General features: G+C 42.9%; 1 protein-coding gene across 2 annotated transcripts in view; it reads right to left on the bottom strand.

Moving 5' to 3' along the window:
- Positions 1 to 3,862: 3,862 nt before the first annotated feature.
- Positions 3,863 to 24,734, bottom strand: part of MACROD2 (mono-ADP ribosylhydrolase 2) — a 1,465,546-nt gene continuing 1,444,674 nt past the window's right edge. For both annotated transcript variants that reach the window (XM_074989373.1, XM_074989374.1), the window contains 3 exons: positions 17,086 to 17,169; positions 12,703 to 12,771; positions 3,863 to 7,739 (listed from right to left, as the gene is read on the bottom strand). In XM_074989373.1, the coding sequence (XP_074845474.1) occupies positions 12,710 to 12,771; positions 17,086 to 17,169 (146 nt within the window). In that variant the 3' untranslated portion in view covers positions 3,863 to 7,739; positions 12,703 to 12,709. The remainder of the gene's footprint in view (positions 7,740 to 12,702; positions 12,772 to 17,085; positions 17,170 to 24,734) is intronic.

Below are 24,734 nucleotides of genomic sequence, written 5' to 3'. Positions count from 1 at the left end.
CAGCCACACTTGCTGAAAGTGCCGATGCCTGTAGCTTCCGACTGCTGTGGGGATGTGTCAGCAACAAAGTTCAATGACTGTTCGTCAGCCACAGCCTCTGTACCAGGAGAAGTGCTTTTGGAGCATTCTCTATTGGAAAGTGAAATGTTCATCATCGCAATATGTTCAGGGTAGGGTGGGTGTTTGGGGAGTCAGGAATCTATTTTATTTCAGCTGCTGTTTGCTCTTTGGTTTCCTTTTCTTCTGCAAAAATAAAAATAAATCCCGTTCTGGTGCTGGAGAGTATGACATGATTGGAAGGTTGGTGGAAGGCTTTTAATTTCACAACGTCCATATGATTGGCCAGCTGGCTCATGGATCGTCTCTGTTATTTCTCACTGTTCTTTTTGAAGTCGTTCCACTCTATAGCAATTACATTTTAATCACTAACATCACAGTCTTCAATCAGAAACATGTGGCTACAGCTGCCAACCTCAGAAATAGAAGCATCATCTAAGGCCTGATTTTTTCCGGTGTGCATAATTTTCAGCTACGCCAACACTGTCCACTTACAGGAATCCCTGGTTTACACCCATTTGGCATACACCCACTAAGCACGTCTTCTGCTGTACGGTGAGCTCTGTGCTACCTCAACTGGCTGCATTTTAATAGGCCCTTTATTCCCTCCAGAGAAATTCATTATGATTAATGTTTTATCAGTGAATTCCAAAGAAATTAACAGTGATTTGCCTCTCCCTGGAAAGTGTTGCTGATCATTCTGGTGGACCATGGTATCTGGCTATTAAATATCTCCTGATCTTTTTATTTAAAAATCAGGAGCTACAAGACTTAATAAATCCTGCAATATAGCTTTCACCTCCAGATATGGATAAAGGTTAAAAAGACATCTTTACAAACATGTATTTGTGAGCAGAGTTTTCTTTTCCATGAGGGAACAGATCAACACCAATTTAAAAAGTACTCTCAAGCTGATTTAGGAGCTGTAGTTTTTGAACAGACTATTTTACCCACCCATGTAACATCAATTTCTGCTTGACAGCCAGAGACTTTTGCTAAGCATCCTTAAGTCATATGGGAGAAATAAGTGTCCATATATCACAGCGTAATTTAGGCTCAGTTCCTCAAAGGTACTGTATGTAGATGTCTAATTCCCACTGAAATGAATCAGAGTGAGGAACCTAATACCTTTGAGGATCTGGGCTGCAGCACCTCACCTTTAACACTCAGTCGTTTACAGACAGAGAACTCCATCATCCCCATTTTGCATATCAGTTTTAGAACACCCCCATGGAAATGTACTAGTCCAGCCACATTTATTCTGACATTTCCTCAAGTCAACACACTTGGGCTTCGTCTACACTAGCACACTACATCGAAGTAGCCTATTTCAAAGTAAGAACATCGAAATAGGCTACTTTGACACGTATCGTCTACACGTCCTCTGGGGCTGGTGCCTTCGCCATTCAACGTCGAAGTAGCGATGGGGAACATCGAAAGGAGCCGCCCTGGAAGGAACTGCAGAGCGTTCACACACACACAAGCGCTCTCCATCGAAATAAGGGGCCAGCAAAGCCTGAAGACGGGGGTCACAGGCTGGACTAGCCCTTCTGGGGCAACAGCAAGCCACACCCTTAAACGGCCCCTCCCAGACATACTTGGCCTGCACAGCATGAGGTCCACAGAGCCAACAACTGGTTGCAGACCCTGTGCACACAGCATGGACCCCCAGCTGCAGCAGCAGCCAGAAGCCCTGGGCTAAGGGCTGCTGCACATGGCAATCACAGAGCCCTGCAGGGGCTGGACAGAGCATCTCTCAACCTCTCAGCTGATGGCCGCCATGGAGGACCCCGCTATTTCGACATAGTGGTACGCGGATCGTCTACACATGCCCTACTTCGACATTGAACGTCGAAGTAGGGCGCTATTTCCATCTTCGGCTAGGAATAGTGATTTCGACATCTCGCCACCTAACGTCGATTTCAACATTGAAATAGCGCATGGCATGTGTACACACAATGCGTGCTCTTTCGACGTTCTGCCAGCTACTTCAAAATAGCTGGCTAGTGTAGAAGCACACTTGGTGTGGTGGAGACAGCTTGAGACAAATTGCAGACCTGTGAGAAAAGTATATTTATCACAGTGGTTCTCTGTCTCACCAGATTCTGCCGAGCAATCCATCTCCATGGAAAACCTTATAACCTTGTAACAGTCCACACCTCTGTCTCCATCAATGATCGAGCCACAGGGGGTCAATTTAGTGAGTCTAGTGAAGGCTTGCTAAATCGACTACTGAATGCACTCCCCTCAACTCCAGGACTCCAACAGACTGAGAAGGTTAAAGTAAAACGATGGGAGAATCTCTCCCATCGACCCAGCATGGTGTAGACACTAATAAATCAACCTAAGGTTTGTTGTTGACTCCAGCTAGGCTAGTCATGCAGCTGGCACTGTGTAACTTTGGTCACTTTTACTGTATAGTATAGACCTGCCTTAAGCAATTTCAAATGTCTGCCATTTAAAAAAAATTATTTCACTAGAGGAACGTTTCCTTATTTTGCAAAAATTGAGGGTCTATTCGAAGATTATCTCTGCCAAATGGTATGAAAAATATTTGGTACTTCATGAATGATGAATTTAACTTCCTTTTCTTTTTTAAAATATGAGTTCATAATCTCTCATTTATTTCATTGGAGAGACGGGGCTTCCCAGCTTCCCAATAACGGCACATCCATCTAGATTTTGAAGTTTCAGAGCTAAAGGACATTGAAACAATGACTTTTTTTGTACTGAAAACTATAGCTCAGCAAACTCCACAGTTTGACTGTTACTCAGCCAGCGCTTATAAGTGGAGTTGTAGAAAAAGAACCCAACAATAAACATCCCCTCTCTAAAACATTTCTATGTGTCATACACAAAACAGGAAGGTGCCAATCAGCCCAATAAAAGATTTAAATCACATTATCAAGTATTCTTTCACTTCCATTTTTTTCTATACATTGCCAACAGGGGATATAGGGTGGGAAAGCCGGCAGCCAGGTGGCAGTTGCCTTTGGGCTGGCAATTTAAAAGGGCCTAAGGAGCAAGGCCATTGCTGATGTTACCATGGCAGCAGTGGTAGCTGGAGCCCCCAGGCCCTCCAAATTGCTGCTGGAGCCCCACATGACATGCTGAGGGCAACACTGAGGGCTTGGTGGGTGAGGTGTGGCATGGCCCAGCTGGCCCTGAGGGCTGGCTGCCCCTAGCCTTGCCCCTTGCACCAGAAGTCCCACCCTACCCCACCTTGCCCAGGGCCTTCAGCTTCAACCACCTTCACTTGGTCTGCTTTAAAGTAAATGTTGACAACCAGTGCTTTCAGAATCAGAGTTATAAATCACTGCTCAATAGTGAGATCTTGCCCTCCCTGCACACACTGTAGGCCTGATCCTACATTAGTCTGTACCTTGTATTGACATTGGCACAAGGGTAAAATGGGTGTGAAATGTTGCCTTTACAATTTTGCAGCCCTTTTCAACTCTGAATTGATGCGAACGACTACATAACGTGCAGTGTGACCAAGGTCAGTATATCTGTCAGGATTTTTATAAAGCCTCTAGTTTAGCACTATGATTAAGCTAATCAACTTTTCCCCCTTTAAGCTGAAAAGCTGTCATTCCAACACCAATAATTGCCTTCCAAAAATAAAATCTTTCAGCTTTATCTGTTTCTAAAAAGAAACTAGCAGATGACAGATTCATTTAAATGAGGAATCTGAAGCGCACATTTATAACCAGATTCAAAATCTGAAATTAACATTACTAATCAAAAAATGGGCTGTTGCATGATCAGAAGTTAAAAAACCAAAACCAACACCGTCTTGTCCTCAGAAGAAGTTTTATTAACATTTTGCTTTAACAAACATTGTAGTATGAAGGCATCATTAGTTTGTTTTCAGCTGTATGGCACAGACAAAAGAAAAAATAACAGATTTCATAAGCATATTCAGCATTTAAATGTCAGATTAACAAAAGAGGCATGTGTTATCTATTTAGCCATTATATATTGTGCAAGCAACAGACTACATTTATTTGCATTTAAGTAAAAACATATTTTTGATCAAGAAAATTACATTTTTCTGACTTTCCTTTATATCACAAATGTTAGGGTAAGGCAAATCCTTGATGAATCATATGATAAAAACCCCTATTCCCCAAGAAAATATATCCAACATATTCTGCTAATTTTGTAATTTTAAAAGCAAAGCAAACATGCACTGCATATAGAGAAATATCTTTTTTAATCAAATGCATGAAGCAGAACAGAATTAATTCACAAAGAGGCTTTTCAGTGTGTCATAGAAAGATTTACAATTAGATGTAGTGAATAATATGTGACCCAATATTACAGTCTCAGACACCTCCTCTATAAATCTGTATGAAATCTTGTGCATCATCAGAGCAACCACTAGCTGAAGGAACAATTGATTGCTGCTCCTAATTGTAGAATGAGCTTTTTTTTCATAATTGGAACATTGAAAGCATATTCTAATACTCTGTATGCCAACACCACTAATTTAGGGCTTCTCTTTTCTACACAGAACATACTGTGATAATATTTTAGTTAATGAAAACTTCTCTACCAGTGGCATTAATCTAATTCTGATATTTATTCTTCTGCAGTGCCTACTTTCTGCTTGCATAGCTCCAGCAAAGCCAAAAGTGGCTGCATTCAGGATGCACTTGTTTAGCAATAACCAAACGACTCAGAATCCTATGTATAGCGTTTTATTTATTTTTTATTAAAAATCCTAAACAAATGCAACTCCCAAAGTCACGTTAACGAAAAAGTGAGAAACCCAAGCCACACAGTCATTACTGAAAATTGGACTGTTAAGATTTAATCAACTCATACATTTTCTTCCTCTACACTTCCTGCCTGAGCTTCACACTTGCTGCAGAGTCCTCAGGCAAAAGTGCCACAGTTTGAAAGAACTGCTGTTGTAAAAAGAACCAAGGTTAAACGAGGGTGGCAACGAAGTTAATGCCACAGGTGATAAGGAGAGCCCAGCTAACCTGAAGTGTTTGTGTAGTTAATTATTTTGCGTATCAGTCAGTATCGCCAAGGAGTTTAAGGACTGTCTTGTCTCTCTGTGTATTTCTGAATATACGTCTTTAATCAATCTCTCGAGCTGATCTCGTCTGCTCCTTGCTGAGCCTGACCCCAAATAACATTTGAGGGGAACAGGATACTCAGCCTGCAGTTCTCGAGCGTTGTACACGGAAGACGGCGACAATCACATGCGTACAACTTTAAAATTAAATACACAGGACTAGATCTCTGACTTGTGGATATTGCCCTACCCCAGCTGCACTCAATGGAGCCGTGACAATTTACATAAGACCTGAGGATCTGGCCCACACAGTTCTCCATGAGGCTTTAGAAAGCTTACACCAAGTGACTTTCCCACTGCTTGATGGAGGAGTTTCCCTACACAAGGGGATTTCAATTCTTGCCTCGTTAAAGAGAACACATCAACGGAGGATTAACATAATTGTTAAATACGATATTTTATCTTTTTTCCCCCTCCAGAGACAGTATCAGTTCTATGATGACAGGCTATTTAAAGAGAAATCATATGACACTGAAACATACTGTACGAGCATCATGCAGATACACAATCTGCTGGTCCTTTGATTGCAGCAATTGGAATCAGACAGAAACAAATGTAAGGACAGCAAGAAAATAACATATAGGGGTGGAATACACGTGTGGCCCTGAAGATACCTTCTGTCAAGCAAGCAGGACTAGAAAACGAGAGAGGCATAGAGACGTCTAAGAATAAGAGGAAGGGATGTCCAAAATGCATTCTGGTTCAACTCAGCAAGTATAGTACAATTCTGGCACTGTTTTAACTGGCACTAACAGGATTAATTACATCTGACTCCTAGTTACTTTCAAAGCTGATCATGCTCCAAGTGAAATATCTACTAGGCTCCAAACAGAAATCCACAAGCTTTGGAAGCCCCACCCTGTGTTCCCTAACAGTGCCACAGGAAGTGACATCAGACAGTTCCCACCTCCTCCCTGCTCATCAAGAGGCTCCAAAGCTACAGGTACATAAAAGCAGCTTATTGGGAGGTGTCACGTGCTATGTGTGGCCACAGACATATCAGGGGGTCTTATTTAACACAATGATCCTGGTTTCTAATCAACCTGCACACACCAGCAGCCATCAAACTATTTATCTGTGTAGAGGGGTGACAATACTACCAGTGTGAATTTGTCAGAAACCCATTGATCAGAACTGGGCCAATATTTTTCAGTCTCCTTTCCATATTGTTTTCAAGCCAGTCAGTAATAACTTCAGAACTTGGGGGGAGAAGGATGTACATATTCCAGCCAAGCCAGGATCCCAGTATATTTTAGATAAAAAGCTCTGTTTTGCAGTGCATCAAACTCTGGACACATGCTCTGTGTTCCTTCAGTCTCACATATCAATTTAATTTGAGTACTGCTGAAAAACATACATAAGCCCTCTTTTCTGAATGCAGCACTGGCTGGCAGAACAAATGACATATGGTGAAACGTTAACCAAATAACTGTTAACTGCGTTTTTAAAAATCATGCATATGCAGTAGAAAATATAATGAGGGCTGACACAAAGTACAGTGAAGTCGTTAAACACATGAACTATATTTAAAAATGTGTTGGATGCAGAATGCCTGCTACCCTCCATTACTCACAGGCTGTGCAAAATTTTGGTTACCCACCCGTACTTTAAGTACCCACTTAAAATAATAATTTATTTTTAGAAGTGCAGATTTATGAGAAGAGAGCGGAACTTATGCACCAACTGGTTGTGTGGCATCACTTTGCATCACATGCTATGCTAGGAGCGCATACAGTGCAAAGTGTATGCTTATCATACTCAAGATTTTATAAGATCAAGAATGGGCAGCCGACAGCCCCATTCTCCCAGTGAGCAATACAGCTGCAGGACATCCTGAAGCATCCAGATTTCCAAGTTTATACTGTTAAAGCCTAAATTGGATTCTACCTTGCACTTAACAATCAAACAAATCCCACTCCTTCCATTTCTTTTACTACCTTCCTAGTGGCAAGGGTCAGCATTCTAGAAGCTCTAAATATTTTGCCCTGGCACTTGCAGTTAGGAATTCCTGACTGTGATTGCTCGAGATGGGCACCTTACAATTAGAACTTCACTGTCAATATAGTGATAGTTTGGAACAGTTCTGAAAATTCCTAAGGTACACCATATTCTGTGGTTTATGATGTTTTGTGGCAGTCCACAGCCTCAAAGCAAATCCTCAAATTTATCCTAGAAAATAGAGAAAAAAAACATTCCCACCACTTGCTTGGAGGATGTGTCCTTATAGGGAAATGAGATTCAGAGGCTAGTGATAGAGATTAAAAATAAGCATCTCCAATATTACACAGTTGTTAGAAATTGCTGTTATTGCCAGGACAATGCAAAAGATCGTTGGAAGTGGGACGTCATGACCAAAGTAGGAAAGCATTAAAAAACAAATGAACAAACCCCAAACCAGGTTTACACAAAAATGTAATTGAAAATTAAGAGGAATTACAACAAAGATTCAGTTTCCCTCATCTCCCTGCTCCCTCCCCCATCCCAAGGGGCACCTTCCGATGCGCTTTCTGCCGATTGTTAGAATGATGCCATACAATGCCAATGATTGCTGTTCACGTTTGAACCCACTGTTCTCTTCTCTTCTACTGTTCCTCTGTGAGGGGGAGAGAAAAAAGCATTAGTTCAGTCAGTCAAAACAAATGCTTTCAGGTATGCAAATGGCAAGCTGGGTCTGTGTAAAACAGTTTCCTAATGTCTCTGGTTCCACACACGCCTGCAAAACATGGGATGCATGTAATAACAGTAGAATAAGACACTATTATTTCTACAGCATCACGTGTGTGTACAGCACTTTATAAACACACAGGCAAGAAGCAGTGTTTCCTATAAGCTGAGTGCTTGGGGAGCCACCCAGGAGAGATTCAGATGGTGCCCAGCTGATTGGCAGAGCCCCCACAGCTGTCTGCAGCTGGCAGCATGGGCTCCTATGGGTGGTGTACATCCACATATGCCTTGGTACACATAACAATTTATATTGTCTGTTGATGCAAAAATGTAGAGAGGACACTGGGAGGCATAATTTCACTCTGCAGAAATTATGTGACTCATTATGCGATTCATTTATTACTTGCTGCTGCTGTGAACTAATTACTAAATCACGCTTTCAAGCCATTGTCTTAATCTAAGAACCACTTTTGGTGCCCACTGCTCCATGCAGACACAAACTCACAAAATATTAGACTAGATAGACCATTGGTCCGATCCTGTTTTGCGATTCCTCTTGGAACGCCTTCCAGTCTCTGAGCAGGAACAGTCACCACCCCGTGCCCTTCCATAGTTATTCCACTAGTGAGGCAAAGACAGCACGTTTCTTCCTTGGCACTGAAAACACACAGTTAAGGAGTAGCCATAGCTTTTCTTTACTCCTTCCTGCAATACCCATGACTTAGAAGGACATTTCCTCCCTGTCTCTCATCTTGTGTCTGTCAGTGATACACTCATCCCAAAATGACCATATGGGGTACAGTTTTTCAGTCCACACCCTATTCAGCCCTTTCCCTAGACTGTAGCTCATGGAGCTGCACATGTAAGTTGTGGTTTGCAGCGTTCCCTCTAATTTTTTCTACTCACGGACTGAATAAATTTTATTATGTGCACCAAACCATCTGTGCAAGTGCACCACCAATAGAAACATGGGTTGCCTGCTTGTGGGTGGCTGTGGGTGCCCTGCTAATCAGTTGAGCCGTGGCTACACGTGCATGCTACTTCGAAGTAGTGGCACTAACTTCGAAATAGCGCCCGTCACGGCTACATGCGCCGGGCGCTATTTCGAAGTTAACTTCGACATTAGGCGGCGAGACGTTGAAGCCGCTAACCCCATGAGGGGATAGGAATAGCGCCCTACTTCGACGTTCAACGTCGAAGTAGGGACCGTGTAGTCGTTGTGCGTCCCGCAACTTCGAAATAGCGGGGTCCGCCATGGCGACCATCAGCTGAGGGGTTGAGAGATGCTCTCTCTCGAGCCCCTGCGGGGCTCTATGGTCACCGTGGGCAGCAGCCCTTAGCCCAGGGCTTCTGGCTGCTGCTGCGGCAGCTGGGGATTCATGCTGCAGGCACAGGGTCTGCAACCAGTTGTCGGCTCTGTGTATTTTGTGTTGTTTAGTGCAACTGTGTCTGGGAGGGGCCCTTTAAGGGAGTGGCTTGCTGTTGAGTCCGCCCTGTGACCCTGTCTGCAGCTGTGCCTGGCACCCTTATTTTGATGTGTGCTACTTTGGCATGTAGATGTTCCCTCGCAGCGCCTATTTCGATGTGGTGCCGCGCAACGTCGAAGTTGAACATCGACGTTGCCAGCCCTGGAGGACGTGTAGACGTTATTCATCGAAATAGCCTATTTCGATGTTGCTACATCGAAATAAGCTATTTCGATGTAGGCTTCACGTGTAGACGTAGCCTTGGGCAGCACCTGAATCTCTCCTGGGCAGCTGCCCAAGGGCTCAGCTTACAGGGAACACAGGCTGTTTACATTCATTTAAAATTATCATTTTTTTCCTGCACAAATTCCCCACCTGCCATTATAAACTCTGCAGCCTGCATTCCTCACGCCTGTGCTGCAGAAGTATTTGATAACACAATCCTCAAGCAGAGCTAAAATGAAACGGCAGGAAGAAGCTGTGATTTTGGCACAAAACAAAGCAGGCAGGAACCAAACACAGTGATGTCATGGCTGTAGTCCCAAGCATCCGATATGCAGTAATGATGCTGATTCTGGCATTATAGTGTAACAGTGATTAGAAACTCAAAGATTCCATAGATTACCAGGTGCTAAGGGGCCATGATGATCATTTAGTCTGACAATCTGTATAGCACAGACCAGAGAACTTCCCCCATATAATTTCAGAGCACAGCTTTCATTTTTTAAAAATGCTGATTAATGTATCTGTCTTACGTTTGTTGACATCAGAGGTATAATAATCCTCAAAGAGTTCTTCGGGATTTTTATATGCATTATGGGAAGAGTGTCTAGAATGAGCTTAAAATAACAGTAAATCACCAGAAGTATCTACTTTGGGCCTTAAGATCCCAGAGAGTTCAGAACCTTTACAGTTTAGCAAGCTGATCAGTTTTTCTCTGTGTGGATGTGGCTCCTTGCAATCAGAGCAGAGAAGCAATCCGGTTTGGGGAACACAGCAAACAGCAGAACCTAATTCATTCTTTAGTTCTAACCCTGGATCTGTCATTAAAATACTACAAAGACTGGGCATATCACTTCACTCCTCTGACTCAGTTTTCTTCTCTGTGAAGCAAGGGTTGTACCTGGCAGTACTTTACACTGGAATGGAGAAAATTAATTCGTTGAATCCAAAACACCGTACTAACGCAAGATTGACTTTCATAGAGGAGAATTTCAATGGCCTCATCCCAAAACATGCAGGTACTAATTTTAGTGAGGAAGCAATGCATGAAAGACAAATTTCTTTCAATTTATGTGAAAGCAGTTATATCTGATGCATATATCTTTAAAATCCATGACGGTATTAGCCTTTTAATCTATTTTTAAATGGTAAGTGTTCTAACAGAATGTATAATCAGAAACTAATAAAGAGTAAGAATGGAAGGAAAATCTGAAAAAGTAATACTTTGATTGTCAAGGTGGTTTTTATTTCTGCTTCACTACTTTTTAACCGGGGGCTCCATCCGCCATATTTCTCTCTCTTCCGCAGCATGCCAGCCTATTGTCGATATACTGACAAGGACAAAGGGGCATAGCTGCCACTGTTGTAAAGAGTTTATATTTGGTCTTGAGCCTCATGAAATCCCATTATGAGCATAAATAACACATATTGCTGTATACCAGGGGAGAAGTGTGCATTAATACACTGAAACTGCACATCTGCAGCAGCGATCAACATCTTCTTTTGAAACTGGGACTTCTTATCTTTAGCAGATTGCTCATTTTTACTGAGAAGTCTGACTGTTTATTGTCTATCAGCACAAATATTCTTTTCTGTTTCGGCTGCAATGACAATTATGCACTCGTGCGATGGCACCCTCGTTTAGAATGTAAATCAGGAAAGCTCAAAAGGGCAGCCCACTGGCTTCTACAGAAGCCTCGTTGAAAGAGATGTTTGCCATCATAGAACAGAAACCTGTTGTCCCCAGAATACAGATTTCAGAGATCTGAACTTAATTTTAACTAATACAAATGTCATTTTTGTTTTCTTAAGTCATGACAAAGCATATTCATTCCACTACCAATATTGCTGCTATGTGGGTTCTGCTCATCTAAGATCATACACAATCAAAATCTGTTACAGTTGCAGAATGGTATTATATTAACATCAAAAACGAATGCATTTTTGGGTTATTATTTATGTGACAATTAATGATACAAAATTTTTCTCATATTCTTTTTTTTCCAATGCTCTATATGCTAACTAGGGTGACCAGATAGCAAATGTGAAAAATTGGGACACTTTTGTTTTGGGGGGTGGGTAAGAAGGTGAGGGAGGAAGGAAGGAGTGTAATAGTTGCCTGTTTAAGAAAAAGTCCCTAATATCAGATGATCCTAATAGTATCAGGACAGCTGGTCACCCTAATTCTAACCCCAGTAATTAGCTTTTTTGTAACAATTGTGCCTAAACATTTACTGATTGCGAGGTGAACTGTAAAAAGAAGCAAAAGTTCATAGTATTGTCACAATCACCTTTTTTAATAAGCGTTGATAGGAAAAGGTATGAAAAGGAGACAGAAAAACTCAATAAAAGGACCTAATGATGTAGTTAAAGGACTATCTTAAAATAATTCTTAATAAAAACAGAAGGCATGGACCTGGAAATTAATGAACCCAAAAATGGAGTGTCTAATAATAGGTTAATTGGCAGACAAAATACCAAGCACATGGGCTGTTCCACTCACCACTCCCTTACTGGGAGCTGAAAGAGACTGTGAGGAGGGTACGGGAGAATATACAGAAGCTGCTGGAACAAGTTCCACCCCACTGGGTAGCACTCCGGATTTTTTTATCCTAATCCTGTAAAATGTCCTAATCAGACTGGGCCAGAAAATGGACCTAGATGACATCACCCTTCCTACCAGCTCAAGCTGAAACCCAACCATTACCTGGGATAAAACAGGATTGGACTTTAACAGCAGCAGCAGCTCCATCTTATCTCAATTAACATCTGTTCTCTTCCTCCAACACAACCTTTATTGCCTTCTTTGATAACATGTTAGGGACTATCAGACAAGGGTGTCTGTGTGATTCCTTCTAAATCTCTCCAGTCTTAGGGGAAGAGAGCAAGAAATCTTGTTACAATTAAAGCCATAATAGTTTGCATTTCAAATGCTGCTACTGAGTTTCTTTTCTTTCCTTTCTTTTCGCTGTATCTTTAGCAAAATGTTAAAAGGCTTTTTAATAGTGTGTTTGTCATGGTATTAAGCAGACCAACGCCTCTGTACACTCCATCCCCGACCTTGTTTAACACTTGTTTAATGTTAAGACAGGGATTGGGTCACGTTTGCATCTTTGGGTCATTAATACCACAGATTTTTTTTTTCAAATGGAATCTGCATGGCTATACATACTAGCAGTGAAAAACTGGTCACAGAAGACTTACCTGTTAGTTAATCTTCTGGCTGCATTTGTGAAAGTTCATTTATAGTTTCAACCTGACTATTCATTTCAGCTGAAAACAAAACAATAAGGCTGTCAAATTTCAGTCAAGTTCATCCTGGCAAGTAATAGCTGCTCCTCACCCCAGTGTCAGCAACCAAAAGAGTAAGGAGAGCCATTTTTTTTTTTAATTCGGTAAAAAACTCAAAAATTCAAGATCAGGGGAATATAAGACTGTCCTTAATAAATACCATCAAACCATACTTTTTGTAACACCTGTTTTAAGAACAGCGCACACACATATCCCACAATGCATTGCACATATTAAAGGGGGAATTATCCAATGTTTTGAGATCACATATCCTTTGCTATTTAGATATGAGTCATTCATTGTTCAGCTTTTACATGTTCACCAAAATATTGAAAATAATCAGGAGAGGGGTTTTTTTGTTTGTTTGTTTGTTTTACTTTGCAATTATCATGTCAGGAGCCACAAAGAAGTCTTTAAAAAGCTGCATGTTGCTCCAGAGTTGCAGGTTGCAGACACCTATCCTAACCTAATGGAACAGAGCACCAAAATCTCCTCGCTGTCAGTCATTCTAATCTACATTATATTAGATTAATCTGCAGCTTTCTTAATCTACATTAAATAATGAAACCATTATGAACCATTCCATAGTAAGACAGATTTTAAAATTACTAGAGTACCTCCGGATCCAGATTCCCTGTAGCCTTTTGATCTATACTTGAATTTTCACAAAGCCTCTATAAATAGACCAAACAAAAACCTTAAATTTGGAAACCTGAAACTTTTGGGAAAGTTTGGGTCTGGATTTTGACCTGAACCTCAGAATTTAGATCCATCACTAATTACATCATAATTAAATGCTGATCTTACATTCTTGTGGTTTAATTAATGGAACATTAAATAATACAAAACATCATCCAGTCTTCATTATAATGATAATTCAAAAAGGAGGGCTGTCTTACTCCCTCTGTGCACAAGTTGGTGCCCAAGGAATCACAGAAGAGGCAGCATAAGAGATTTGTTTGAGGTTCTAGATTTACCTAAGTAAAAGCAGGATAAATTCAACATACACTCTCAGCCTTTGTTCTAAATTGCTTGATTTTTGTTGGTTTTAATGAGCCTCTCTATGATACACCCATTTTTTGTAGCTTATTTTTATAGCAGTATTAAATGTTTACTATGGGCATTTTTGTGCATCCATTGCAGATGTTTGGGAGTCTCTCTGGAAAAACCTTAGCACCCAAATCAAAGTTTTGAAAAATGAGCCAAAAAGGAGGAGTAGGGGGAGGAAAGTGCTGCTTCTATGCCATGGGGTGTGAACTCAATATCAGGTCAATACACCTGGTAGGATTTTGATGAGTTATTTATAAATAATTCATCATGCATGTTCAGAACAGACCCGGTAATAGCTCCTTTAGTGTGTGGAATGAATGTGAAATAGGAAAAGTATCCACTCCAAATTATGGAAAAATGATGCAACACGTGTTTAGCTATGGTTTGTGGATTATTCTTAATGTGTATTTGCATAGCAGAAAAGGAATGCATAACAAAAACATTAAGGAAAGAAGTCATTGGTCATGTGCAGTAGCAGCTTTTCAAAGCCTGAAAATGTCAGCCAATTTAACTTGGCTGTTTTTCTGAGAATACCAAAGACATAGTTCATATTCTAGATTAATTACTTGTGAAATTTAATTCATCTGATATTTAATTAAATGGATGTTTAGCTACATCAGACACCAGTAAGCCTGACTGCAGCCTTTTTTTTTTTTTACATTGGGACATGCAGACAATCACCTTCCTATAGACAGTGCAATCCTGCTCAGAAGGGGGTTGTTTGTGTTTGGAACTGCTGATAGGGAGATACACTTCATGGTTCCCAGCAATCCTTTTGGGCAGTTATGGAGCACTGCGACAGGTTTTGACAACAGTCCAATGCAATCTTCCTAGAGCTACACTGAAGGTTGCAACAAGGGCTCAAAGATTACAGTACAGAATGCCAGGGGAGTTCAATAGAACTTTACTTAGGGCATGGAATATGCACCAGTGAGAAAAAAACAAAACCTTGTGTGAACACAGTGTAAACTAATTTAAGTCCCAGGCAGAAATTTTGACTGGAGGGTCTCAGCCACAAATGGACATTGTCAGTCCCCTGGACAAAGAGGATGTAGTGGAGATACTAATGCAAGGGCAAATTCTGTGCTAAGATGTGCTAAGCACCTGTAAATCTCATTGATGTCCATTCATGAAGTTGTCCTAGTATAAACCCTCTGTACCAGCCAGAACGCTATCCTTGAAGTTGTTGGGAATTTTGCCATGAACTTCAATAGGTCACAATTTCAGCCAGGATTGGAGGGCTAGTAAAACAACCAATGGGTTCATACTACAGTGACATAACTTTACATGTGGCATGGGAGATAGGATAAGGGCCTAGTATATTTTTCTATGTACCAAAAGGATCACCTTGTAAGTCTAAGGTTCAGCATCAGAGGTCAGGTTGAAAATTTCAGTGAGGTTGGAGATAAACTCACAGAACATCAACTTTGAAAAAAATGTTGTTGGTTTTGGAATTCCCTAAAGTATCTTTCTGCTTTTCTTATTGTGCCAGTAAATGAAGATGCTTATTCTTAAATGAAATAAAAGGAATGGAATGGTCACCACATATTAAAGGAGTGAAAAGAGTGATCCACCCAACAATGGCAGGAAATCAACTCCCATATTCCTCGGATATAATTTGCCAGAAAAAAAAGCACACGGTCTCTGTGAAAAATAGAGCACCTGAGATTTTTTTCAAGAGTTGGTAAACACTAATTAGTGAGAGTGCAATGGGTACAAGCAATATACTGCCCAGTGCCTGTGCATTGTTTGTTGGCAAAATTTGAAACATACATGACTTTCTTTTTACTATGAGCAATTTGTATGCAATACTACAGCAGCAGTTTCCAGTGGGACTTAAGCACATGGAAAATTGGAAGAAGCTGTTGAAAGGTATTTTTGAGGTAGGAGACAAACTTTAATCAAAGGTCAAAATTTAAACTCAGGATAGTTATGTAATAACCCCTGCCACCCAAAAATGGTGTGAGGAATTCTCTTCAAGCTTTGCAGAAACATTCACCGTAAGGACTGAGTGTATGACTTCAGGCCAAACCAATCTTCCAAGCCAAAGTTACAGGGTGTGTGCCTCTAAAATAAGGCCCTATTTGAATGGAAGCGGATTACCATTCTAGAAGTGTGGCATACAAGCTGCTGGAAAACTAGATGTCTTTGAAAAGGCTTATATGATATTCTGGTTTTACGAGAATTTAACCATGTCCATGCAGTACAATCATGTGATGGCCCAGGGTGGGCCACTGGGAACAGTGATCAAGATCCAAACTATGCACCTCCACCACCTGAGCTAAACGACCCAAGACTGTTCGAGTAAAGGTTGTGTTGACTCATAAGACTCGACAGTCTAGCAACTAGCAACCAAAAATAGAAAACCACTCTAAGTTGAACCTGAGTTTAAATAAGGAGATCTATTTATCTCATAGGACTGGAAGGGACCTTTAGAGGTCATCAGGTCCAGTCCCCTGCCTTCTAGCAGGACCAAGCACTGCCCCAACAACTTTTTTTTTTAAATCTATTTGTCCCAGACCTCTAAAATGGCCTCCTCAAGGACTGAGCTCACAAATCTGGGTTTAGCTGGCCAATGCTCAAACCACTGAGCTTTCCCTTCCCCCACCCCGTACATTGCATTCACATTTTTGTAGATTTGCTACTTATTAATTGAGTAAAGGGATTGACTGAGTGAATAGAAGAAATTATTTTCTCATATTTAACTAATAAATTGCACATACAAACACTCTTAGATGGGCATCTACATTATCTTGTCAGCATGCGAGACTCTCTTTGGCTATGTCTACACTAGCCCCAAACTTCGAAATGGCCATGCAAATGGCCATTTTGAAGTTTACTAATGAAGTGCTGAAATACGTATTCAGCACCTCATTAGCATGTGGGCAGCCGCAGCACTTCGAAATTGATGCGGCTCGCCGCCGTGCGGCTCATCCCAACGGGGCTCCTTTTCAAAAGGACCCCGCCTACTTCAAAATCCCCTTATTCCTATCTGCTCATAGGAATAAGGGGACTTCGAAGTAGCCGGGGTCCTTTTGAAAAGGAGCCCCATTGGGACGAGCCACGCGGCGGTGAGCCGCGTCAATTTCGAAGTGCCGCGGCCGCCCGCATGCTGATGAAGCGCTGAATATGTATTTCAGCGTTTCATTAGTAAACTTCAAAATGGCCATTTGCATGGCCATTTCGAAGTTTGGGGCCAGTGTAGACATGGCCTTTGTGTGATATTAAAACACCAAAGCACCATACCATCACTTGAAATGTTTTCTGTGTCACATGGATTTTCAACTGCCGTTGCCTCTGCAGATGGCTTCCCTTTCCCTGGTGCTGCTCCTAGAAAAACAACACAGGAGAGAAAACAACATGTACATGACCTGATTAGTGTATAATTCTCAGATTCAGTATGTGCATTTTTTTCACAATCCAGTGATATACAGATTCTGCTTTTCCGGAGTGGTAGCCATTAAAGAGAAGGTCAGGGCACTTGGGGAGGACATGGTTTAAAGGAATTGCTTAAAAGTCTGTGCTTTTTTAAAAAGTAGGGTTGTTAAAAACACATCATAATGTATGATTTTGCCTCCCTGCCATTTTTTTTGATAATTTTTGAAGACCCCTTCTGTTCATAAAATGCAGTGTAGTATGGGGACCCAATCATATATTTAATATTTCTCTATCTAGCAGAATAAAAATAGATGCACTAAGAGTTCTTATACACTGAATAGTCAAACACAGCCTACAACTGAAACGTATGCAAATGCATTTTATGACAGGAACCCAGCATTTTTATCTCTTCTGCCTCATTCTTGTTTTGAAGCTCAGATTCAATCTCCGAGCAATATTATAAAAGAGAAACTTGGAATTATTTAATCATCTCAGTCACGGATCTATCCTAAGTCTACCAGCTAGTTCCACTCAGAGACCAATTTTTAGTTAATTTCTGTCATGGCACTTTGGTGTTTTGAGGCAACTATAAAACTTGCCATGCTTACCCTGGGGCAAAGCTACAAGATTTTAAATGATTGGTTGCTAAGCAATCAAGAGAATTTGGTAGTTATGAGAGCAAAGTGTACTGAGGATTGAAACATTTCAAAATGGAATACTTTAAAGTGGGAAAAAATGTATCTATTCAACAGCAGAGAAAGCATTATAGAGTCACAACAGCACCCAGTCCCTGTTTTCATGGAAGTCTAGGGAAGGGTGTGGTTTTTTTGGGTATTTATGAGAGTTGTTTCTTTTGTCCATGTACATATATATCTACTACCAAGTGTATGTCTACACTGGCGTATGTACACCACTGGCAATTACAGCGGTGCTCGCAGAACAGAGCAAGGAAACTGCTGTTGTGTGTCCACACCATCAGTTGCCAGCACAGTGGCATGACCACACTTTATGGCGCTTGCAGTGTCATTCAGAGCAGTGCACTCTGTGTAGCCATCTCACAGAGCACCTCCTCTGCTACTGCCGCTGAGGCTTGCGGGAAGGTAGACACTTCCTGGATCCTGTCCCACATTCATTCCTTAATGCTTTGGCTCATGAAGCCAGACATGGGGAGCCATGACAGCAGCAAAATGTGGTTCAACAACAGGCTGAGAAAGTGCATAATGACTGTTCAGTGTGCTTTTACTTGTTTAAAGGCATGTTGTTGATGTCAGTATGGGTAGCTGGACCAGACCAATGACAACACTCCTATGCTTATAGCTGTGTGCTGTACCCTCCATAATATTTGTGAAGAGAAAGCTGAAAACTTCACTCAGGGCTGGACAGCTGAGGCTCAGCACCCAAAGGCTGAGTTTGGACATTGCTATTAGAGGAACACAGTGTAAAGCTATAAGGATCAGGGATGCCTTGAGGCAGCAATTTGATGCTGAAAGCCAGTAATATTTGTTGTCATGAATGAGAGTGCAGGGTTGTTATGCTAGTAGGGGACTGAGACTGCTCTGTATAAAGCACTGACTAGAAAAGTGCCTGTTGCTTTGCTGGGCTATGCTTGCTTTCATATAATGGAATAAACGCTGCTTTCAAACAACAAAACTCTTTTATAGAAAATCAACAACCACAGGACAGAGACATATGGGATAACACATCTGCACTTTGTGGGAGGGAGGCAGGGCTCAGGTGAGGCCTCGGTATATTTACAGACTAGCATCTATCCGGATATCATATGCACACTTGCAGGCTGGCAAGTGGAGCGCAGTGGCCACCACCTGGGGAAAACACTGTGGCCAAACTGTGTTGCCAGTGATGTGGGTGCACGGGAAAGAGGTTTAGAACACTGGCTGCAGGGGATAGTGGGCATGGAGCTGCTCCATCTGCAGTGCTAGAGGTGCCTGGAGCACATCTGCTTGGCACTCCATAATGTGTAAGTGGTGCTCTGTGGCTTCGTTCCGATGCTCTGCGCTCTCCTTCCATTCCCTCCTCTCAGTGTTCCACCCCTCCTTCAGCTCTTTCTTTTTCAGCAGTAGACAGCAGCATGACATCCTGCGGAAGGTCCTCGTCACTTTTCTGAGGCTGCTTCCTAATTCTGCACAGCCGTTCAGCTGTCGGTAACGAGGAAGGCCGGAATCCTCAGGTTACATCTGTGAAGACAAATGCAGCATTATATATAGGCTCCTGGCAGAGCCCTGACATGACTTTTTTTTTTTTTTTAAAGCACTATTTGCATACCTATCTGTAACTGGGTGTCCCAAGGCGACTGCACATCAGCCACAAGACTGCCCCCTGCCACCAAAATAGTGAGTAACCATAGGTGAAGGAGAATTCACTGTTTCAGGGCCTTACTGTGCTCTGGGCATGTGTGTTTTGGGGGAGCGAACATTGAAAGGGGGCCCTATAATGACTACTGTCCATACATATGCCACAGGCAGTGTTCATCCTGGAAGGTACCTCGCTGCAGAGGATGACAAGGAAAGCAAGGGAGGGGCTTCTGCCAGACTGCAACTTCCACTCTGGCCCTTATGAGGCTTGTCTGTGTGCAGCAATGATCCTCTTGCCCTCCTGTGATGGCACAGTGGTATGGGAATGTTACCTTACTGGGACAAGGAACAAAACACCACTTCCAAAGAGCCTGTGATAGTGGGCTGCCCATCTTCTCCTTGAGACTTTCATGGAGCTCTCTGAAGCCAATTACTGTGAAGCAAGAGACTCCGTCAATAGACTGTTCTGCCTCTTGAACTAGGCATGTGTTCGCATGAGCACCACACAAACCCAAGCCTGCTTTCTGCAACCTTTCTGCTCCCAACAACTTGCTTCAACAATTGCCCAAATTGAAGCCACTTACCAGGGATCTCCTCTGCTTTCACAAGATCCAGCTTGACTGGGTACGCTTCTCAGAGGTAGAAAAGAACTCCCGGCTAAATGCATCTGTGGACACTGAGTTTTTCTCTGGCTCTAGGTCCCAATCATCCTCAGCAGCCTTGATTTCTACCTTCTGGCTCAGTCCACTCTTGGCTGGCACAACCCCACAAATATCCCCCCGGGGAGCTCATCAAATTGGAAGTGGGGTCACTCCAAAATATTGTGTTCAGCCTTTTGTAGAACTGGAAGGTCATGCGCCCTGAATGTCATTGCAGTTTGCCTCCCACACCTTGTGGTAGGTGTTCCATAGCTCCTTCACTTTGACTCTGCCCTGAAGAGTGTCATGGTCCTGGACCTTTTGATACATCTTGATATCTGCCCATAGGTATCATAATTCCTGCAGCGGGAGCACAACTGGGACTGCATGGCCTCCTCTCCCCAAATGCCGATGAAGTCCATCACTGTGGCCTGGCTCCACTGCATTACTGAACAAATAGGAAGGGGACTTTCAAAATTCCCAAAGAAGGGTGAGTCTGAGGGTGGTCACCATAAGACAAGGCAGTAGAATTTAATTCAATGACCTGAGAGGAGAGAACAGGCATTGGAGGACAGGTACTGGAAGCCAGTCACTGTGATGTAATACATCAGGGTATTCACAGTAGCATGGCAACACAGTAGCCACGCACAAAAATCTCTGTGACTCTTGTCAAGGTTGCTTTCCTAGAGCACAGCAACTGTGGAGATAATGCACACTAAGTACTTTGCCACTGTGGACACCTCAGCAGATATAGTGCTAGGAGCTGATTTTCTGTGCTGTAAAATGCCAGTGCAGACAAGGCCCATGCTGCTTCAATGAGTTTGCTTTGCCATGGTACCTGTCAGAGACGGCACGGTAATGGAGATTTTACTCCTCTCAGCAATTCCTGCAGTGACAACATTCATCTCTTAATTTGGGAGGTTCCACTGCAGTGAAGATGGGGAGAGGTGGAAAAGGAGAAAAAAGCAGCAAAAACAGTCCTAACGCCCCTCCAACAGCTGCCCATTCTGTGACAAGACCTGTGGCTCCAGAATCAGGCTGGTCAGCCATCAACAGATTCACAAATAGTAGAGTGACATGAAGGTGTCTTACTCATTATAGAGTGATTGCCAAGATAGAAAAGGGTATCTCTTAAGCAGCCCTAATTGCACTACTTATGGCTGTACTAGGAATAAGTACAAAAGCAACTACCAATACATTAGAGAACATAAAACAATAAGGAACCGTAACCAAGAAGCAGATTGACAGAGAAGGACTCACTTAGCCATTTGGATGGGGAAACAGGCAACACAGAAGCGTGCGTGATTGAGCTGTCACCAATTACTTTGGTAGAAACCTCCCTGACTCCCTTCAGTGAATCATAATTTTAGCACTTCCTCCTTCACAGTTGTGTAAATTAGCCCCCCTCCTAGATGAATGAAATGCCTGTAAGCATCTGTTGGTTTATAGTTTGCATGTCAGTGAAGCCCTCAAGTGACAACTTCATATACGTGTTAGAACACCAAGCTTTCTCCTGAGAATTCCGGAGAGCAAAGAAAGTTGTCCCCTGGAGGTTTGTTATACACCAATAAGCCTACACTGTCATGCACTTTACCCATCTCTGTCATTTACACCCAGGAAGGACAAAACCATGTCATTCTAATTTTGAAACATACACAGATTTCATCAGAGATTTGTCAAGTGCAAGTCTGAAGGTGCATGTTGCAAGTCACTAGCCAATGTCTTCCAACAAAGTCAGTGTGAGCTCTGGACTAACATGTAAGCACTGTTCGATCAATGAAAATGCACTGAATGGTCATAATAGGGTCTTGCCACATTTCTGAAACACTTGTGGAAAGGGCTACTTAAAAAAATCAGAAAAATAATTGCTCTCCAGTGAAAGCAGCAGGCAGTGACTTCAGATGTTTGCTACTGAGACTTGCCCAACAGCTGATGTGTGTGTTGGTATCCTTACTAAATACCAACACATTCTGACAGTTGATGCTTCATGCATCAGACTTTTCCACTTTTAAAAGTTTATTAACCAAACAAACCAGGTGTGATATGACAGGCTATGCCTTGGTTCCCAATTCCTATAAAGTTTGGAGATATCTAGTTGTGTTGGTATTGTCAGACTCCAAAGACATCTGTGTGAAGTTCACAGGTTCCCTCCCAAAAACTCCCATTAACTAGCCAGCATGCCTGACTTCACTACACTTACGACAGGTTTCTCTGTCTGAATTTCAGAAACCTCTTGTGCTGCTGGCTGGCAGACAGCATCTGTGTGTGTGTGCTGGGGAAAAGATAGAGCTAAATTAAAGGAAAGACTTTTGATAATTAGGGGCTGCACCAGCATGGGTGAAATCAGTGGGAGGTGAGGCCATTCACAATATCATAGCTTGCATGCTTAAGGTCAGCATATTTCCCTATGCCAAATATGGGACACCTTGGGAGAGGCAGTGTGGCTCCCTGGCTGCAGCCACCAAGCAAGTGCAGCTCCCTAGCTTGCCCCATCCCCAGTTGCAGGGTGGCTGCCCTGAGGAAAGTGGGTGGGATCACTGGCTGCCCCATGCTGCTGGACTGCAGGAATGCTGCAGGGATGATCCCTGGCTCCAGCAGTGGATGTCCTGTGGGGGCTGCTGCCCCGTGTGTGTATGGGGGGGGGGCTCTCTAGCCGCAGAGGGCAGCTGTGACTCCTAGCTTCCCCACACCTCTGGGGACTGGGAATGGGGCTGCCACCCTGCAGGGGAGCTCCCTGGCTGCCCCATACCTCCAGGCACTCGGAATGGAACTGCTGCCCTGCAGGGGAGCTCCCCATCTGCCCCACACTTCGGGGCGCTGGCAATGGGGCTGCCACCCCTGTGAGGGACCTCCCTGACTGCACCATGCCCCAGGGCACTGGCAGTAGGGCTGCTGCCCCACAGGAGAGCTCCCCAGCTGTGGGGACTCCCTAGCTGCAGAGGTGGCTTACCTACAGGGGGTGGGGTGGCGTGGGGTGGTGGATACATGGGAGGCTGTCTTGCAGCAGGAATTGGGCTACCTCCCCACAGTGGTTGGGGCAGCTGCTCCATGGATGGGTTGCCCAGCACTGCTGGGGCATCAGGTTCCCTTTAAAATCTTAGAGTGGGGACAAAGCACACTACCCTACCCCCTAACATACCCTGCCTAACCTCAATGGCAGGCCCCTGGCTCCCTCTCATGCTGCTGACTGTACTGGCCAGTCACTACGCGCTGTCCAGCCAGTTCCTGATTGTTTTGACCTGCAGTTGCAGCTGCGCTGACTTGGGAAAGCGCAGCTCAGTCGGGGGGGGGGGGGTGAATATACGGGGGCAATTAACTTTTTTGCCTGCCTAAAATATGGGACTGTCCCAGTGAAAATGGGATGGATGGTCACCCTATGCCACTGCACCTTGCAAGACTGGGCCTAGAGAAAGACACTGGAACAAGCAATCGTAGCAAAACCTATTTACATGTTGTCTCTTTCTTTCACTTCCTTACTTCACAACCAACCTTTCAAGGAATTTTGGGTCATGCCTTACACTGCCAGTGGTGAGAATCATTGTCTGGAGCAATGTATGGACTCAGCTGTCCACAGAGGAAAAGGTAAAGAGGAATTCAGATCCTGTAACAGGGAATTCAGATCCTCTAACCAAGTGTTTCTTAATCAGGGTTACCTGTACCTTTGGGGATACACTGAGGTCTTCCAGGGATACATCAACTCATCTAGAGATTTGCCGACTTTCAGAACAGACTACATAAAAACACTAGTAAAGTCAGTATAATCTATAAATTCCTTCAGACTATGACTTGTTTCATATGCCGTATGCTGAAATGGAAGCACAATATTTCTATTCTAATTCATTTATTTGATAATAAGATTGTACAAAGTCAGTGGGTTTTCAGTAATACTCCTCTGTGATATTTTTGGACATATTTGTAAGTTTGTAGTGAGTGAGGTGTAACTTAGTGGTATGCAAAACCAACCTGACTCCTGAAAAGGGTACAGTGATCTGGAAAGGTTGAATGGCTCTTGTTTCAAGACCTTAGGGCCATGTTTTCAACCAGTGGGTATGTGTACCCTTAGGGGTACATGAGAGAAGCCTGGGAGTACTTACAATTTTTCTTTTTGAAAAATGGGTACTTCATTAAAAAGACCGAGAAACACTGCCATGACAAACTCAGTAATTATGCTGCAGGACTTTGTCAAGAAGCTCAGCAAGTTTTCCAAAGGGCTGTGACACTCTATTTACGTAAATGTTAATTTTGTTCAAACTATCTTGCTAGTTTTCGTGTGTGGGTGGGAGGAACGGTGGCATTCATTATACTGACATGCACGTGGGACAGGTATTATTCCAAACTGCTTCTTTCCTGCTGTGCAGTAAAACCGAGTGCCACAGAGAAATGAAGCCATTTCATCTAAACAGCCAAATCTGATCTAAACAAGAACCACCTGGACATGCAATTTGTTCCACAGTTGGTTATTTCCCCTTCATTCCCCGTTTCGACTGCTGCTGCTCAGAACACAAACAAAAAGGTGTTTTGCAGGGCTTCTCACAGGAGATGAGAGATACTAAAATGGAGGGCGCCC

The sequence above is a fragment of the Carettochelys insculpta genome, chromosome 3 (genome assembly GCF_033958435.1).
Source record: "Carettochelys insculpta isolate YL-2023 chromosome 3, ASM3395843v1, whole genome shotgun sequence".
Taxonomy (NCBI): Eukaryota; Metazoa; Chordata; order Testudines; family Carettochelyidae; genus Carettochelys; species Carettochelys insculpta.
The sequence above is the reverse complement of the archived record's forward strand: the minus strand, read 5'-3'. Positions and strand labels throughout refer to the sequence as shown.